The sequence below is a fragment of the Carettochelys insculpta genome, chromosome 1, assembly GCF_033958435.1.
Source record: "Carettochelys insculpta isolate YL-2023 chromosome 1, ASM3395843v1, whole genome shotgun sequence".
Taxonomy (NCBI): domain Eukaryota; kingdom Metazoa; phylum Chordata; order Testudines; family Carettochelyidae; genus Carettochelys; species Carettochelys insculpta.
The window spans coordinates 350257042-350277236 of NC_134137.1; the positions used below are offsets into that span (position 1 = coordinate 350257042).

At 44.7% G+C, this 20195-nt stretch overlaps 1 protein-coding gene across 2 annotated transcripts in view; it reads right to left on the reverse strand.

The window, feature by feature from the left end:
- CPNE8 (copine 8) overlaps nt 1-20195 on the reverse strand; it is a 201278-nt gene that overhangs the window by 33242 nt on the left and 147841 nt on the right. The window contains exon 15 of one of the 2 annotated variants that reach the window (XM_075016147.1): nt 5705-5886. The exons of the other annotated variant lie outside the window; for it this stretch is intronic. Within the exon in view, the coding sequence (XP_074872248.1) occupies nt 5705-5886 (182 nt within the window). The remainder of the gene's footprint in view (nt 1-5704; nt 5887-20195) is intronic. 2 annotated transcript variants of the gene reach the window in all.

The following is a 20195-nucleotide window of genomic DNA, read 5'->3' on the forward strand; positions in this document are numbered from 1 at the left end:
TCCATCTTTCCCTGTTCAGTTCAGAGTGGCTTAGTTGCTGTAGACCAGCTCCACACCAATCTACAATATCATCTACCCTTTCTCTGTGGGGTCTGCCACTCCTATTCGAACCATCCATTATGCCTCACACCAGGCTCTTGATTTTTCGTTCACTCTGCAAATATACCCAAATACCTGTGACTTCCATTGCATAACTTCTGCAGCAAGTTCTCTTTTGCCTGCATCTTCTTATATAATTCCTCATTGATGACTTTCTGCACCCATCCTATCCTCAACTCCTCTCAAATGCCAATATTCTTCCCTTTGAATCTTTCATTATCACCCATGTCTCACATCCATACAACAAGCTCCTGAATACACACATTTTCAAGATGGTCAGATTCATTCCTAAACTTATCAATTTGGTTTTCCAGATCTTACCCATGGCCTTCAAACTCACTTGTTTTCACTATTCTAGTCACTATTTCCTTCTTATAGTCTAGATCATACGTTATGTTGCCCCCCAGATATGTGAACTTCTCTACATTATTCTCTAGTTCTATCTGATCTACACTGATTTTCCTTCCTAGCTCTTTATATCCAAATACCATTGTTTTTGTTTTATCAATGTTCATCATCATTCTGTACCACTCCCCTTCCTCGCTTCGCACCTGAACCATTTCCGCTAGCTTCTCCTCATCTTCCTCAATGATAATCATCCATGAACCTCAAGTTGTTTATTCTTATCCCTGCACAGCTATCCCTTCTACTTCTTTCTTGATCTTGTCCATCGCTCTCTCTGGATGCGTGAAGACGACACTTGGCGATATTGGATCTCCTTGTCGCATACTTCTACTTGTTCTAAACCAACTTCCCAACTCTCTGCATGTTCTCACCGCTGCCTCTGCATTGTCATCAATATCCTTAAACAACTGTATCAGTCTTCTATCTACTCCATGTGAATCCAACACCACCCAAGTTCCCTTTCTGATCTATACTGTCAAATGCCTTTTGAAAAATCAACGAAGCAAGTGTAGATGTTCTTGTTCTCCCATCGAGCTTTCTCCACTATCAATCTTAGTGCCAATATCTGTTATACGGTACTTCTATCTTTCCTGAACCTCACTTGCTCATCTGCTAGATGTTCTTGTATCTGCGATCTTAGTCTCTCCGTCAGTATCAACATCAGCATCTGGCCTAGACAACTCTTTAGGCAATCGTTCTATAGTTCTTGCTCCCCAATGAGCTTCCTTTCTTCTGTACCATCACTAGCACGGATCTTGTCCACTCCTTAGGCATCTTCCCTACTTTCTATGCTATATTACAAAGTAGCGTATTTCCTGAATCATACTTTCTCTGCCATATTTAATCATTTCTCCTGCAATCTTCTTTCCAGGGCTCGTTGTTCTTTAGTCATTTCACTGCTCTTTCTACTTCCTCCTTCAAAATATCGGTCTTGCTCTCAATGCTCAGCAGAGATATCTCTTTCAGTTCTTTGATCAGTCTCTCCGAGATACTCAGGTCCAACTGTGCTTTGTACAGATTGGTGCAATATCTCGTCCATCACCGCATAACCTTTTCCTTGCTCATGAGCAACTCTTTATTCTCATCTTTGATCACCATCTGCTTCTGCTACCACTTCCTATCAATATTCCTAATCATTTTATACACCTCCCTGGTCTTACATTTGACATAATACCTCTCTATAAGTTCACTCTGATCCTCTACCTGTTTCACTTTATCCTTTCTGGCTGCTTTCCTTACCTCACTGCATTTCACCCTACATTGCTGTTGCACTCTCTCAGAAACATTCCTTCTGATCTTCAGCGCTCTCTTCTCTCGGACCATTTTCATTGTCTCCTGCATAATCCACTTCTTTTTGATCTTCTCTTCTTCCAGAACAGTCTTTTCAATTGCCTCTTCTATCACTGTGGTTATCCCTTCGACTGTCTTATCTAGGTCTTTCTCTGTGACCACATTCCTAGTCTTCTCTACGAGTGCTGCTCTGTACGCATTCCCTATTTCTTCCTTGCTTAGCTTCGCCATGTTTTCTCTTTTCTTAAGCTATGTCTTACACTTTCTCTTTAGTTTAATCTTAATGTTTGTGATCACTTGACTGTGGTCCAAGTCTATATCTGCTCCTGGGAAAGTTTGGCACTGCTGTAGTGATGTTACCCATCTTCTTTTCAAAATCATATCTATCATGTTCTTGGACTTCCTGTCATTCGATTGCCATGTCCACTTTCTACAGTCCTCTTGTTGGAATCCTGTGCTGCAGATCACCATCTTGTGCTCCATAGCAAACTCTAGTAGTTTCTCTCCTCATTCGTTTCTTTCTCCATATCCAAGCTTCTCATGACTCTCTCCCAACCTTCGTTATCTATTTTGACCTTCACATTCCATCTCCTCTGATGTTCAGCACATCATCTTTTTTCCAAATCTTCTTCAGCGTCTTTGTCGAGTCTTTATAGAATACTGCAGTCTCTTCCTCCATGCAGTCCGACTTGGGTGCATACACCGAATGCCCAAGATGTTGAACTGCTTTGCTTCGACTCTCGCTACCATCATTCTTGCACTCACAGGTTTGTATCCCAGCAATGCACCTGTAGCTCTTTTGCTAAGAAGGAATCTGATTCCTGCCTCATGCTTTGTTTTGTACCCTGACCAAATGACTTTGTAACTGCACATCTCCCGATGCCATCCAATGCATCTCCACCAGTTCAAGTATATTACATCAGTATTTCTCCATCTTGTTCTGAAGCAGCTCTAATTTTCCAGTTGCTCACAGTGTTGGACAGTACACATTTCAATTGATAATACATATATTAGTTGTAACTTTATTTAGGTAGCCATTATTCTGGGGATCACTGTATACTTAAAGGGCAGTACACCTTGTACTGAGAAGCTGCATCTACACTACCCCTCCCTTTTGGAAGGGGTATATAAATGATGGGTTGAGGAATGTCAGAAATGCTAATGAGGTGCTGATATGAATATTCAGTGACTCATTTGCACGATGACTACCACCTGGAGCATTGAAAGTGCTGCTTTCAAATTGAAAAGTAGCCATGTTTGGGAAGAAGGGTGCTTTCGAAATCAGGGTTTCCTTTCAAAGGAACCCCATCTACATGGCTAGTTTTCAATTTGAAAGCAGCACTTTCAATGCTCTGTGTGGCTGCCATTATGCAAATGAGGTGCTGAATAGTCATATCAGGACATCATTAGCATTTTCAACCCATGGCATTTACATATCCCTTCCAAAAGGGAGGGGTAGTGTAGATGTGGCCAGAGTGATTGAAAATACACTGAGGGATATACCATGTCTTAACACATGTGCATAAGCACCTTGAAGTCTAAGGTCACAAACTAGCCCTTCTGGTTCAGAGTAGTGGTAATATTTTCCAGAACAATCACAAGTAATTTTATCTTCCCAAAGTATTTACTTCATTTTCAGAGTGCACCAGAACAAGGGAATACCAGAAACAAAAGCTCTTCCTTCAGTACTGTTCTGGCACCACCCTCTACAGCACATATAATCAACAGCACAAAGATCTCTTCTTGTACAGTTCTGATGGGAGACAATGGGGTGGGGAGGCTTTGCCATTAGATCAAACTAGAGGGAACACAGCGAGCCTGTAAGATGTACAGATTTCATATATGCCCCTAAATGTATTGAGAACAACAACTATAATGTCATCTGGCTTTAAATCTGTTCTATCAAGGACAGCAAAGGTTACAGTATTTATCTTTGTTTACTCCCCAAACAATGTCTATCTCAGTCTAAGAACAAATAATAGGAAACCAGCAATCAACACTTCATCTTGCCTCTGGAACCAAGATAAGTAAAGTTTGAATCTGAATTTCAAGGACTTGATCTGGAATGTTTAAACAGCTTTTAACCACTCTTATAATGGATTATTATACACACCATTTTACAAATGTATATAAGAATAGAGCCCTCTTTGCATGGCTAAAAAAATCCACACAGAAGATTAAACAGGGATATAGAAAAAGAGAATGCTTTCCTATGCAGACAAATCAATAACGTTCTGAGCTAATCGAGTCACAGAGGAGTATGAAAAGTGTAGGTTTTATGCAAGCTAGAAATAACTTGCTGTCTGAACCAAAGATGATGAAGGTTACATGGGCCAAACTATTCATACTCCAAAGAAGTCCAAAGCACAAGTTTTCACTCATACCTAAAAACTGTACTTTGTCTGCCTTATCAGATACACCCTCTTTCTATATGAGGATAGTTTGTCTTGGTACTTGAATATTTCTTATTTTCCTGTGAGCTTTGAAGAATGTGAAATAAAAGATACATGGAGCCCCCCTCTCCCTGCTTTGTGCATGCACGACACCAGCTGTGAGCTGTACACCTTCTCTGGTCCTGGCATGGCTCCTGTGGTTCCACCTAGGAGCCGCATGGCCCCTGCTGCTCTGGCAACGGTAGCCTGGCACAGTCCCGGAGGCACAGCACTTGTGTGGCATCTCTAGTTGTCCATATTATGCTACAGGTTGAACCTCTCTTGTCCTGCACCCTCAGTACCAGACTGCCACTGGATGAGACAATTTGCTGGATGATGGGAGGTCAGTATTTTCTAGCACATTACCAACTCTTCCACTGGTTACTGGGCTCTCAGAAGACATTAAGGGGTAAATTACAGCATAGGACACAGAGCTAAGACTGGTGGCTGTTGAAAAAATGTATGGGACCTCGGGAAGCTTGGCCACACCTGTGATAAGTGGTCATACGGCTAACTAAAATCATGCTGGATTGTGGACTTTGCTGGACAAGAGAGTTCCGGATTACAGAGGTTCAATCTGAATTATTCTTAATGTGTTGGCTCAGTGAAAATTAGTGTACACCTACATGACATGGGAATCATACTCCCAGCTCCTAAATGTCCTGATTTGAAAGCCACTGTCTAAAATAAGAAATGACCTCAGAACATACTATTAAAATCAGCTAGTACTCTCGGGACTCATTATTAAATTTCACTCAAGCATTAGCAATATCATCTACTAAATTGCTAGATTTCATCTTTAAAGTCTATATAGCACTCTGGCAAATTCACAAGTGTGCCCTCTTCTCTCTTGCAGCTTCTGAGATTCATCATTAATCTTCATGGACTCCAGAGAGATTACTGAAGAACCCAGTAAGATGAGCAGCAAATGCCACCTTGTTAGTGGTTGTAGAATATTTAATTATCTGTTCAATCATTCAGTTTGAATTTTTTATATAGATATAAATTGGGACACAATTAGTGACCCAAAAGTAGGAAAGATGAAGAATGTGGGATTCTCCTGGAGTCCACAAATCTGTCATATCCTCAGCCACAACTCTTTATCATGCTATTGCAGCTGAAGCCTACAAATATTACCTTTCCTTCCTCTTTCTGGGTTTAAAGGGACCTTCCTGATCAGCTGGTTTTCTGTCTATGAGCTAGTCCCAATGAAGATTGCTGAAATTGCTCCCCTGAACACAAAAGTTATGTGCTTTTGAAAGCTGGATGACTCAACTGGTAGAATATTTTTTACTGTTTCATTGCTTGTTGTGATAAAAATACATTAAAGTACTCTAGAAAGAGAGGCCACAATTCATTACTGTATTCTCAAAGATTTTTCTATACTGAAAGGAATTTGAGCATACACACAACCACAAAACAATCTGATGAACATCCAAGAAAAGTTATTAAAAACAGAATTCTATGTATATTCTTACCAAAGCAAATTCATGTGATACTCTTCCATCTGGGGGCAGCTTAGCCCCAAAACCTAAAGCTGGAAACATTTTGTCAGTATCATAATCTTGAATGATTTCACCTACTGCCTTCAGTGCCATGCCATAAGCATTCAGTTGGTATGGATTCATATAGTGGAGTGAGGTGGGCTGTGCAGGGTTACCTGTTAAAACAAAGATCAGATGTATCTCACAATGGATTCACTTGGGAACACAACTCAGCATTAAAGCTGTGGAAGGTGTCTGTTTTCAGAAAAAATCCAAGATATGCAATCTACTAGACTAGGCTTTTAAACAACACGATGGTCATAGAAAGAGAAGTTACTCACCGTAGTAACGGTGGTTCTTCGAGATGTGTCCCCATGGGCGCTCCACGTTAGGTGTCGGGCTCACCCCGGCGCCGCAGGTCGGATCTTTCCAGCAGTTTCTGCCGGACTGCGCATGCGCCGGTGCGTGCCACTCCCTTGCGTGCTCCTGGCCACGTGCGCGATCCGGTCCCCTCCAGTTCCTTGACCAACCGCCTCGGATGCTCCTGCAAAACACTAAACAGAGATCCGAAGCGGGGAGGATGGGTGGGTGGTGGAGCACCCACGGGGACACATCTCAAAGAACCACCGTTACTACGGTGAGTAACTTCTCTTTCTTCTACGAGTGTCCCCGTGGGTGATCCACGTTAGGTGACTACCCAGCAGTAACCCAAGATAGGAGGTGGGTAATCGGATTATGTGCAGCTTGTCCCTGAGAGAACCGCTGTCGAGAGACGGGTATCCTCTTGGAATACCCTGTGAAGGGCGTAATGTTTGGCGAAGGTGTCATAGGATGACCATGTCGCCACTCCGCAAATGTCTTTTAGCGCAACGCCCTTGAAAAAGGCTGTTGATGCCACCACCACCCTAGTGGAGTGAGCCCTGGGCGGGGCCAGTAAAGGAGTCTTTTTGAGTTCGTAGCACATTTTTATGCAGGATACGATGTGCTTCGAGATTCTCTGTGAAGAGAGACCTTCTCCTTTTGATTTGGGAGCGAGAGAGACTAGGAGTCTATCCATTTTCCGGAAGGACTTAGTCCTGTCTATATAGAAAGCCAGCGCCCTCCTCACGTCCAGGAGGTGTAGGCACGCCTCTTTGTTAAGAGTTATGAGGCTTTGGATAAAACGAGGGTAAAACTATAGGTTCGTTAATAAGAAACTCTGAAGAAACTTTGGGAACAAAGGCTGTATGCAGCCGTAAGGTTACCGCCTCCTTGGAAAATACTGTACAGGGTGGTGTTCCATAACTGCTGCAAGCTTGCTCACCCTGCGAGCTGACGTGATTGCGAAAAGAAAGGTCGTCTTTATCATAAGGAGACGGAGGGAAACCGTGGCTAAAGGTTCAAACGGTGGTCCCGTTAGCGCACTAAGCACCAGGTCCAAGCTCCACGAAGGTGGAAGCGGTTTCCGAGGGGGGTATAGATTTACCAGCCCTTTGAGGAACCTGGTAACCATGGGATGGGCAAACACCGTGTGCCCTTCCTCTTCATGTCTGAAAGACGAAATAGCGGCAAGGTGGACCTTTAACGAGGATAGGGAAAGTCCTCCTCTCTTGAGGTCCAGTAAATACACTAATATTACAGGTATAGGCACAGCAAGGTGGGGCTAACTGTTTGGTAGAACACCATGCAGTGAAGCGAGTCCATTTCTGCTTGTAGGTCTTCCTGGTGGAAGTCCTCCTGCTACTTTCTAGGACTTGTTGCACTTCCTCCGTACATGTGCTCTCTAGGGAGCTGAGCCATGGATAAACCATGCTTGTAGTCATAGACCTCGGGGCTGTGGATGCACTATGGACCCCTGAGCTTGCATGAGCAGATCCGGCGCCACCGGGAGGGGCATCGGTGGACGGTCTGACATGCGCAGGAGTAAGGGGAACCATTGCTGTTGATCCCACGTTGGGACTACTAGGATCATTCGGGCTCCCTCTCTCTTGGCTTTCTGCAATACTTTGTGGATAAGCACTGTGGGAGGAAATGCGTAAAGCAGGGGGCCCCTTCACGAGATCGCGAGTGCGTCCCCCAGGGACCCCCGTCCCAGTCCTGCCCTGGAGCAGTATCGTGGGCACTTCTTGTTGTGTTGAGTGGCAAACAGGTCTATCTGGGGAAATCCCCATGCGTGAAAGATCAGTCGTAGCAGATTGGGACGGATCTGCCACTCGTGCGTGAGTGTGAAGCGCCTGCTCAGCTGGTCTGCTTTCACATTGTGAGCACCTGGTAAGTACGAGGCTTTCAAGGTTATATTGTTGGCGATGCACCAGTTCCACAATCGGACTGCTTCCGCACATAAGGCACGGGACTGAGCTCCTCCTTGCCGATTTATATAAAACATGGTGGAGGTATTGTCTGTACTGATCCCGACTACTTTGCCTTGTATATGGTCTCGAAAGTGTCTGCAGGGGTTGAACACTCCTCTGAGCTCCAGTATATTTATGTGCAGTGACTGTTCCGTGGAGGACCACAGTCCTTGCATCACCTCTTCGCCCATGTGTGCTCCCCACCCTAGATGGGAGGCGTCTGTGGTGAGGAAAACCGGTATTTGTGGTTGGTGAAAGGGCACCCCTGTTAGCATGTTCTTGGGGTTCACCCACCATTGCAGGGATCTGCGCACCTCTGTCGTAGGCGACAGCACCCTGTGAACGGTATGTGCTGCCGGTCTGTAGACGCTCGCCAGCCAGTGCTGCATGCTGCGCATGTGTAACCTGGCGTTTTGTACTACAAACGTCGCTGCTGCCATGTGGCCCAGCAGCTGTAAGCACGTCAGAACCGGCACCGTAGGGCTGAAGGTGATGACCTGCACGAGGGAACCGATGGCTCGAAAGCGTGTCTTTGGTAGATAAACCCTTGCTGTGATAGAATTTATACGTGCCCCTATGAACTCTATGTCCTGTGTGGGGTCTATCTTTGATTTTGCCAGATTGATGACCAGGCCCAGCGAAGAGAATGTGCCTGCTGTGACGCGTATCATGTGAAGTACCTCCTCCTTTGAGGCCCCTTTCAGTAGGCAGTTGTCCAGATATGGGAATGTGAACACCCCCTGTCTGTGCAGGTAGGCTGACACCACTGCCAAGGTCTTGGTGAAGAATCTGGGGGCCGAGGAGAGGCCGAACGGCAGAACCTTGTATTGAAAATGTTCTTTGCCTACCATAAACCGGAGAAAGCGTCCGTGAGCCGGGTGGATAGTTATGTGGAAATACGCGTCCTGTAAGTTGAGGGCTGCAAACCAATCTCCATCGTCCAGTGCCGTAAGTATAGAGGTGACTGTAATCATCCGAAAGCGTTGCTTACGCAGGTACCGGTTGAGGCCCCGCAGATCTAGGATGCGCCTCCAGCCTCCTGTCTTTTTTTTTTTTTTCGTGAGGAAATATCTGGAGTAGAACCCTTTCCCTGGAAGTTGCTCCGGCACTCTTTCCACTGCCCCTATGAGCATGAGATGGTCTACCTCCTGCTTGAGTCTCGCTTCATGGAAGGCATCCTTTAGGTGGGGCCTGGGTGGAGGTCGTGGCGGTGGGAGCGACTGGAAGGGGATCGCGTACCCTGTGGCTATGATCTCCAGTACCCATTTGTCTGTGGTGATCCTTTGCCACTGGTTGTAGAATGGTCGGAGGCGATGGTGGAATAATAGCTTCGGATGACATTGCGCGATGGTAGTGATGGTGCAGCCCTGGATCTGTGTGTGTCAAACTTGTGGCCTTTGGCCCTGCCCCGAGGACGCACGGCTCTGTTGGGAACGTCGCCTGGGAGTTCTGTATTGCTGGTGCTGTTGATGTCGCCCTTGCTCGTAACCCCTGTGGTACTGGGGACGCTGTGGTTGATACTGGTACCGTCTTTGCTAAGGGTAATACTTTTTCTTCCTGTATGGAGGGGTGTAAATCCCCAAGGTCCTAACAGTAGCTCTTGAATCTTTACTGGAATGAAGGACCGAGTCGGTTGATTCAGGAAACAGCTTCTGCGTGTCAAAGGGGAGATCAACGATCTTCGTCTGCAAATCCCTCGGGATACCCGATATTTGGAGCCAGGACTTCCCGCGCATGACCACTGCCGTAGCTGTTGAGTGTGCTGCCGTGTCCGCTACGTCTAGGGCGATCTGAACTCCTGTCCTCGAGGCTGCGTAGCCTTCCTGCACGATGGCCTTGAGCACCGGCTTCTTGTCCTCTGGAAGCGAGTCCTTGAGGGAAAAGTCAGCCTGGAGTAGTTGTCAAAATTATGGTTCGCTAGATGTGCTGCGTAATTCGCCATTCTCAACAGCAGCGTAGAGGAGGAGTAGACCTTTCTGCCGAACAACTCTAGTTTCTTGGCATCTTTGTCCGTTCCCCCTGTCTTGTACTGAGAAGTTTTCGACCTCTGTTGAGACGATTCCACCACCAGAGAATTTGGTTGCGGGTGGCTGAATAGGAACTCCACGCCCTTCGCTGGGATGAAGTACTTCTTATCCGTTCTCTTGTTTATAGGCAGAGTGGACGCAGGGGTCTGCCATATTGTGGTGGCGGACTCCATGATTGCTTCATCAAGCGGAACAGCTATTTTGGAAGAGGCTGGAGGTCTCAGGTTTTTAAGGAGCTTATGGTGTTTCTCCTGCACCTCTGCTGTTTGGATGCCTTGTGTGAAGGCCACCCTTTTTAACAGTTCTTGGAACTGTTTGAGATCATCCGGAGGATGGACGTCCCCTGGGGCCGTGGCCTCGTCAGGGGAAGATAGCGAGGAACCGCAAGGGTAAGCCTCTCTGGACCCCTCTGGGTCCTGTTGACGGTGATGCATCCTCTCGCTAGATACTTGCGAGGGCAAATCTCAGGGTTCCAGAATCAACTTCCCCCTGAGATATCTGCGTTTCCGTCCCCGTCCACGATTGCCCTCGGGGATATTGAACCGTCTGGGGGGATCTGTCCCTGGGAGTATGCCTATGGTGTCTATGCCCCGCGTGATATGGGCGACCATGGCAACACGGGCACTGCTCCTGAGATGGGGACCTGGACCACTCTCGAGGCGCATACCCCCTGCACCTGGGGGAGCGAGATCGTCTGGACAATTGAGATACTGGAGAGACTGACTTTTGGTAGTACTCCAAAGATTCAAAGCCCAAAAAGGGCGAAGGTGGTCCAAGCCATGGTGAGGCTGGATGTAGGAACGGGGATGGGGGCTCAGGATAGGCTGGGGGTGACCCCTGCGCCTTCTTGTTGGGGTCCGCAGAATGAGTGGAGGGCTCAGAGCAAGCAGCCCTGCAGCCCTGTCTGGAGAAGGGCTGCGGTGCCGGGTTTTCTGTGCTGCCTTTCCCCTCCCGTGCGGGGCTGGCTCCGCCCCCTTTCGCATTGGGGATGTCGGCCCCGTTGTCTGCGCCGCGCTTGGCATGCTCCACTGAGGTGCCGCACAGGTGGTCTCCCCTGGTGCCTGCAGGCCGCGTGCCTGCGCGCTCTGCACCGCCGGTTCCCTGGGCATCGGTGCCGCCGCCTGCAGTGCCGCCGGTTTCGGCATTTGCCTGACCGCCGCCCTGCCAGCAGTGCGGGGCGGCTGTTTGATTATCGGAGGCTCAGCCTCTGCCACGTACGTCTCCGCGCCGCCACCAGTCAGCTGTAACTGCGGCTGGGGGCTATGCGCTCCACCCGTCCCGCTCACTGTGGCTGCCGGCAGGGATTGGGTTGGTGAGAGCTTCCTCCGTTTTTGCGCTGACGGGGTGAGGGAGGCAGCTTTCCTTTTATGGGCCCCTGTGGGTCCCTCCTGCTGCGGCCGCTCCGGCACGTCTGGCTGGAGGGCCTTGTCGAAGAGCAGCATTTTGAGCCGCATCTCCCTGTCCTTTCTTGCTCTAGCTGTGAGCTTAGCGCAGAAGGAACATTTCTGGGTGACATGAGATTCCCCAAGGCACCTTATACACTGACTGTGCCCGTCGGAGGCCGGCATCGCTTCGCGACATGACTCACACTTTTTGAATCCTGAAGAGGACATTATGGTGAGTCTTTGAGATGTTAATAGGGTACTTAGCACCTTCTCTGTGCCTGTTCCCCTCTCTGACTCAGCCTGCTGCGGCAGGAGGCCTCTGGTGCTCCACTTGTTACTAAGACTGGAAGCTTTACTCCTTCCTTTTTTTTTTTTTTTTTTTTTTTTTTTGGAAAACAGTAACAAGCTAACTTAATCTAAAAGACTGAAAAAGAAACTCTAAAACACTTTAAGAACGTTAAATACGCTGACTCTGGCCGTAGCCTGAGCAGATTCCGTCTGCAGCTGATGGTGGTTAAAGAGGAACTGGTGGGGACCGGATTGCGCACGTGGCCGGCAGCGCGCAAGGGAGCAGCGCGCGCCGGCGCATGTGCGGTCCGGCACAAACTGCTGGAAAGATCCGACCTGCGGCGCCAGGGCGAGCCCGACACCTAACGTGGACACTTGAAGAACTGCTTTTTGTCTGGAAGAGATTCATGCAAATATTCTCACATAAGTCTAAACAATTCATTATTTCACAAACATGAAGGTGAAGATTTGAATAAAACTGGAACATATAATTGAATATTCAAATAGGAAAATCAAAATAAGTATGTTTATTAAAAAAGGTGGAAATTTGCTTATGAGTAAATATATGACTGGGTCTAAACATTACAGTACCTAAAGTGAATAAAACCTAAGAATCTTAATCAATACGATAATACAGCAAAGACTTGGAGAACAAATGGATTTATGAAAAGGAGTCTCACAGACAAAATAGAAAGGTCACTAGAACTCAATACAAGAGTGGGATTCAAACTGAGACTGAACCTGCAGCTTTGCAGTGATGCTCAGGTTTTGACAGACCATGATGACCGACACCAAGCTAAAAGATGTAAGCATGTGATTGTTGGATTTCTCTTACAACCTCTTAACACAGATGAGTGTAAATTAGTTTTACTAATATAAAGACATGTTTTCATGCCATATATATTGTTTGCGACGAGAGTCTCTCAGTATCCCAAATAAACCTTGTTTATTTAAACATTTTCCTGATCTGAAAACTATCTGGGGGGTTATTTATGGAGAGCTATTCTGTGAGTGGAAAAATAAATCATTATTTCTATGGAGAGGTAATGAAGGGGACCTGTAACCTTAGTAAACTCAAGATTTTTGTTCAGGAGCAAGAACTAGAAATCACTGTTTTATAAAAGTGCAAAACAGGACCATGTTTGATTAAGTACGCTCCAAAACCTAATGACTAACAGCCAAGTTATAAAAACCTGGGGTAATAATCTATATTTAAGAGTTGTAGTCAGTACATAAAAGTTTTCTTTCTGCTCAGAAAAGACAATTCCTGAAATTTCTTAAACTCACTGCCATAGTCTTGCACTGCTTTTGTAATGCTAAGGTGGTTGTGATTTATAGTCATATAAGCAGCGATAACTCTTCTACTCCGATTCAAGTGATGAGAATGAGAGGAGCACTGGGTCTTCTCAAATGTTTCTGCTGACAGATATGTAATGCACAGGGCGGCACAATGATGGACTCCCTTGCGCTACTCATGACTGAATTTTTAATTTATGGTGTGCTACACAAAGTGAAAAACTAAGAATATCTTCTGCTATGCTAGACAATAATTAAGAAGATCAAAAGGAGACAAGAGAGCCTAAAAATATGGATGGAAAAAACAGGAACTAATATGAGAAAGATTTATTTCTTACATATGTTCCTGGCTAACAGAATAGAAAAGCTTAGTTTACTAACAGCATGAGTAACATTTTAAAAACTAGCTTTTTCTTCATCACAAGCTTGAGTAAGTTAGTTGTGAGTAGACTGGTAATTTTTATTTTTAGAAATGCTGAAATACATTATACTTTTTAATGAAATTTACAAAACAACTGCAGTTATGTTAAGAAGAAAAAACCAATACATCTTTAAGATTCAGTTTCATATAATCTGGGACTTTACATTTGAAATCAAATGCCTATATCATAAATACACATCTTTTGCATGGCATTACTGGTAGGCATTGGGCAAAGTTAATGTTTTTGGGTGTCAGATTTATACATTTTCAAACTTATACATGTTTGGATTTCTTTTAAATTTAATCTTAACCCTGACCTTTCTGGGTTTATACTTCTTGTATCTTAGATAATTACATCATTCCTCAAGTATACATTACCTTAAACTACTGATTTATGCTTCATTCATAACTAGGGGATAGGGACTTAGAAAAGGAAAATGCTTGAAGGCAGGATTTATTATCCAATTTTCAGATATATGACTATCTACCAATTGTATTATATATTTTGTGGGGTTTCTGTAGTTGGCTTTAATAGGCAATGGGCAGTACTGGAAGTGTTTACAAGTTCAAATCATCTATTTTTGAAGTGAATGTAGGTACCATCCTATGGCCCAGATGGATGAAGAGATGTAGTCTGTGTCAGTCAGCTTCACAAAGAATCTGTGAGGCAGTACCTACTCTTCACCCTTGGGTCCCCAAGATCAGTGGCAACGACCTCCACACTAAACTGAGAAAGAGCAAGCAACAACGTAAAGTGTCAGATTAAGGGACTAAGTGCACATTCTGGACACAATAGGGTGGGAACTGCTCTGTACAGTCACAATTCAAATGTGTATATATAAATATAAAAAGTCTAAATAATATTTTAAAAGTAAGTAACCAAAGGTATGAATAACTGAGCTGTCCAAAGACAACAAAATCCCAAGTCCATCCTGTTTTTCAATGGGTTTGTGTTTTATGCAAACCTTTTACATAGCCCTAGTTCAAATAGACTATTCAGGTACTTTATTACTTTTCAGACATTACATAACAGCTTTCTAGTCACACCACCTGCAAACTTCAAGTCTACACTAATAAAAACAAATTAAACAAAACATGTTATTCAGAATGTATCCTCAGTCTAATGAAGCATCAATCTACTATTTTTATTGCTAATATTTGTACAATTAATCATGCACGCTTATGAATAAGGAAGGGAAACAAGGTAGCTGATGCTCAGTTTAGTTACACCTCTCTTCTCACATCAGAAATGTTCTGGGGACACTGTGCACTTTCCAGGGTCACTGTCACAACTGGGATGGGTGGTCAGGTGTAGCAGTAAGAGCAGGAGGCACGCGGAGTCAGATACCAGGAAATCAGGGTTGTCAGATGCCAGCTTACAGTCAGCAACTGAAAAGTCATGGATAAACCATGGATGGAAAACCGAGCCTAGCATCCATTGCAAGCTGAATCCAAAGCAGACACAAAAGCAGGCAGTCTGTGTGTTGTTCAGATAGCTACTTTTAATGGATTCCTGGTTTAAGTACTAGTACCAGCCAATCAATGGTCCTGCCCGCCAAGTCCAGCCTCACAGGGTTCCCCTTTGGAAACTCAGCCTAAGCCTGTAGAGGCAATACATAGGTATCAGCAGCTCAATACTCAAAGTGTCCCTGGTTACAGCCATATAGTTTCTTACAGGCTCCAAATTCCCTGTGGCTGCCCTCTTTTCTCACAGCCATCTGTGCTCATAAGAAATAAAGTGCTCAGAGAAGCCCCTCAGAGACTCAGCTGGCGGAAGACACAAGCAACTATAACATGAACCTGTCAGAGACTAATGATGTCCATCTGTACAAAGCAGATCTTTAGCTTGAATTTCTGCGAAGCTGTCTGAATTTAATAAGCCACGTATACCACTTTCTATGTAGCTGGCTTTAATTCTGATTCAGTGTATTCAGCAAACTTGTAGAGTAGAAGACAAAAGCTCACAACTAAACTGAAGTATGGAGACCTGGAGAAGTGTCAGAATCTGAGCAGAAAATCATAGTAGGGACAAATGTGAGACAAGGGAGAATGTAGATGGGAAGTCTAATAAACATCTTAGACGTAGATGGACTAACACAAGAAGTGTGCGGAAGAAATAGAAAAACCAGAGAATACTAAGTTAGGTCATAACCAGGACCCACAAAATTTGGTGGTTTAATTTATGAGACACGAATATTGGTGTAGAAGGGTACAACTCATTCAGGAATAACAGGCAAGGAAAAAAGTGAGAGGGTCCGATGTTATGTATATTAAAGACATATACATTTGCATTGAAGTTGACATAAACTAGGTGGCAGACTAAGGATAAAAGGGATAAAAAGTAAGGGTGCTTCCAAGGTAGGTGTCTAATATAGATCACACCTACCCAGAAAAAAATGGTAGATGAGATTCTAAACTAACTATCAAAAACCACAAATTTTCACAGTAAAGGGGGACTTCCACTACCTTGATATCTGCTGGAAAGATAACACAGAAGGGAGCAAATTATCCAACAAGTTTTTGAATGCATTGGAGAGAAACTTCTGCCTACAGAAGGAAGGGAAAGCAACTAATCAAGAGACTGTTCTGGATTTTATGCTGACAAATGGGGAGGAAGAAGCTGAGAATCAGAGTGAAAGATAATCTGGATTAAACTGGTCATGAAATGACAAAGTTTGTGATTCTATGACATGGGCAGGCAAAATCAGGTCTGCCAAGCCTTTTAATCAGCCCTGCAGCCTGCCCCTGTGGCAGGGAACAGCTCAAAGCAGCTGTGGAGGGGGGATAGCCAATGGGAGCTGAGAGATTTTGGGGGAGGTGTGGGAAGTGTCCAAAGCTCTCTCATGGCAAACCTTTGCAGTTCAGAGACACACACGTGGAACAGCCAGTGGGCAGGCAAGAAAATCTGTCAGAGAGCTGCTTAGGTAAGCGCCTCCCGACCACAGCCTGCCTCTTACCACTTCTCAGATCCCTCCCAGTCTTTGCATCCCCTCCTACACCTTTTTTCCAGGCCAGCATCCTCTTTTGCACCATATCCACTCCCCAACCTTCCTCCATAATATTCTACCCAGGTCACAACCTCCTCCTCCTCCCAAACTCCCTATCAGACCCCACATCCTATGCTGCACCCCAGTTCCTATCCTGAGGTCCATCACAGAGCTCACATTCCTTCCACAGAAAAGTGTGACCCTTGACGACTTACTAAAATCTTGGAGTACCCCCACAACAAAATTATTGCTACTCCTATTCTAAGGAATGGTAGGAAGGAAAACACAATAAAGACAATATGTTTGAAGAAAACAGTTTAGCAAACGCAGGGAGATGATAGATAAGATTCCATGGGAAGCTAGTTTATGGGAAAACAGGGTTCAGGAAGCTTGGCAGTCTTTTTAAGAGAGACATTATTAAGGGTACAGGAGCAAATTACATCAGTTCATAGGAAAGATGGGTAATATGGTAAAAAGGCCACCCTGGCTTAACCAGCAGATCTTCAATTACCTGAAACTCAGAAAGTCAAACAAAAAGCGAAAGCTAGGTTAAATTACTAAGGATGACTTTATGACCCAACCAACCATGCAGGGACAAAATTGGAAAGACCAAGGCACAATACAAGATTAAACTAGCAAGAAACATAATGGGTAACAAGAAAGCATTCTACAAATATATAAGAAAAGTGTATCTTGATTCTACTGTGCTCAGGACTCAGTGATCTGATGTAATGGGTGCCCAGGCATGATAGAATTGAGACAAACTATTCACAGAGGAAAGAGGAGCAGTGCATATGACTGGTACTCCATCTCTGGGTGCACCGTCAACAGCTGGGTTTAGGCCCTCTGGATAGTCCTTAAGCCCTTGCCAGAGGACAACCAAGATCAGCACCTCTTACTATTTCTACCCCTCCTCCTATTATTGTCCAGTCTGGGTAGACCAGAGTAAAAGCGTGGAGGAGGCTGGGGTTGTGATGGACCCCTCCCCACACAGTTTATGGAAAATGGGTTATGAATATAAATATGCATAAGAGATGCTTTGGACAAAATGTTCTTGTGAACTATCATTTTAATGTTGTAACCTGTGAGTCTGTACATCATATTTTTGTGCATGTATCATTCTTGCACGAGAAGTTAGAAATATGGAGTGTATGTTTCTTTATAGTTCTAAATGTGCTAACGAGGGCCGTCACTGCTGTCCCAACACTAATAACCGTGTAATTGACCGGATGGCTTGTAAACAGCTTTATTTGTTCTGCAGGTGGCTGGTGTAGAAAGACATATGACCACACCACCAGGTCTAGTCTTTCATTTTGGAATTCTTTCTTTTCCACAAGAGGATGTTATTAAAACAAAGGATCCCTACTCAGGTGGGGGTGGGGAGCAGCAAGTTAAGCAATAGGACTCCTTCAGCTCTTTTGTCTTCAGCCTACCTTGGAAACTGCCTGACCCACCCAAGGAGAAACAGAAGTGCTATACAGTTTACTGGAGACCCAAGTCAGGAGAGGATCTTTTCAACTGATATAAAGGCAGCTGGTTTGGGTAAGAACTCACAAGTAACTTACATTTTTAGTGGAACAGAACTAGCTATATGTTTTCTCTTGTTTAATTCCGTGACTCACTTTTATCTGTCTGTTTCCTTGCAATCACTTAAATCCCACTGCTTTTGTTTATAAGGAAGTCCAGTATAGATTGTTACTACCTGGGGAGGACTACCACTGCGCATATCTCCCTTTCATTGATGAAGGGGGCCTGTCTAATGAGTCCTCCCTGTGCAAATGTACACAGAGAGAGATGGATTTATTTGGAATTTTGATCCTGAGTGCTATGCCCTCCAATAAACAGGTGTTAAAGGCATAGTGACTAATCACTACCTGCTGATTTCCCATCACTAATTGTAGTCCCCTGGTGGAATATATCTTGTGACCAAACAGGTCTAATTTCTTAGCCTGTTTGGATTTGGTGGCAGACCCTTGTTAGCCCTGTCGCTCTCTGTCATTTGCTGCCTCTACCAGAAGAGTTCCTGGCTGTGGATGTTTAAACAGGTGTACATAGCCAACCTGAGGTATGAAATATCTCCTCTCCACCCACTTAGCAGGAGGAAGCATGAGGCCAGAATCTGTCTCAAGACCTTGGCAAATTATATTAATGGTCTTAATGAGTGGCCAACCTGGAGGGCCCTCGGGAGCAAGAATGTCTATCATCGAGGCTGCCTCCTTAACATCCTCTGCTTGTATACTTAGATTTTTCACCAACCTATGCAGGAGATCCTAGTCACACACTTTCATGGCAGGCAAAGTTGTAACTGAGGCTCATGCCACATTTTTGTCAGGTGACGAGGATGATGAGGCCCTGGTCATGAGATCTTCCTGGCCCTCAAACTGTCACAATGGCTCCTGAGTAGATGCAACTGTCTGTCCTTCCTCAGTGTGTACCTGTGGTGCTGACTTTGAAGACACTGGAACTGCCCCTGACCTGGTGGGGAGGCTGAAACCATGTGTGAAGTAAAAGCAGAGAAAGGGGGACCTTGAGCAAAAGATGCTACAGAGGCTGCCACGAAGCCCTGACCTTGAGCCTGGCGATAGGCCCAATGGGTCCAAAATGGCCATTAATGGGACCTTGCCATCGTGGTGGCCACATAGGTGGGCACCCTGAACCCTGATAATCTGCATGGCATCAGGAATAGATCTGGGAACAGGACCTGCAGCTGCTTCAGCCCAACAGAGATGACTCCTCAGTGCCCCAGGAGTACTTGTACACTGACCATGGAGGTGCTGGGGACTTCAATTACCCAGATTTCCGATTGGGAAAATACACCTGCACATGGTTTATTCAAGAAACTCTTGGAATGTATTGGAAACATTTTTAGTTCAGAGGGTGGAGAAAAATACTGGGGGAAAGGCTGTTCAAGATTTGATTTTGACAAATAGGGAGGAAACTTTGATCGTTTCAGAGTGGAATGGAGCTTAGATGAATATGATGATAAAATGACAGAGTTTAGGATCCTAAGGAATGGTAGGAGGGGAAAAAAGCACAATAAAGATAATGATTTTGGGAAGGCAGAGAGCTGTTTTGTCAGATCCCTTGGGAAGACAGTTTAAGGGGAAAAGCAGTTTAAGAAAGCTTGCAGTTATTGTAAGAGATTTTCAATGGCACAAGAGCAGACTATTCTACCGTGTAAGAAAGACAGGAAGTATGGTAACCGACAAAGCAGACTTAACTGGAACATCTTCAATGATCTGAAACTCAAAAGCAAGTCCTACAAAAAAGTGGAAACTTGGTCAAATAACAAAAGGATGAATATCCTTTGTTGGGACAAAATTAGAAAAGTCAATGCACAAAACAAGCTAAAGCTAGGTATAATCATAAGGGTAAGAAGAAAACATTAGAAGCAGTTGGAAGACTAAGGACAGGGTAGGCCATTACTTGATGGCGGGGGAGGTAGCGACAGAACACTAAGAGGAAAATGTGAAATGTCAGAATTGTTACAGGGCTAATGTTTTCAATTTAATGAAAAAGGATAGTATCAACTGGACGTCTAACATAGTGAATGTCATTGAAAATAAGGAAGATCAGAGGCTAAAACAGGGAAGCAACAAGTTAAAAATTACTTAAACAAGTTAGATGTCTTCAAGTCACCAGGGCCTGAAGAAATACATCGTAGAATATTCAATGAGTGGATTGAGGTGCTATCTGATCCATCAGCAATTATCTTTAAAAAATCATGGAAGATGAGAGCGATCAAGAGGAC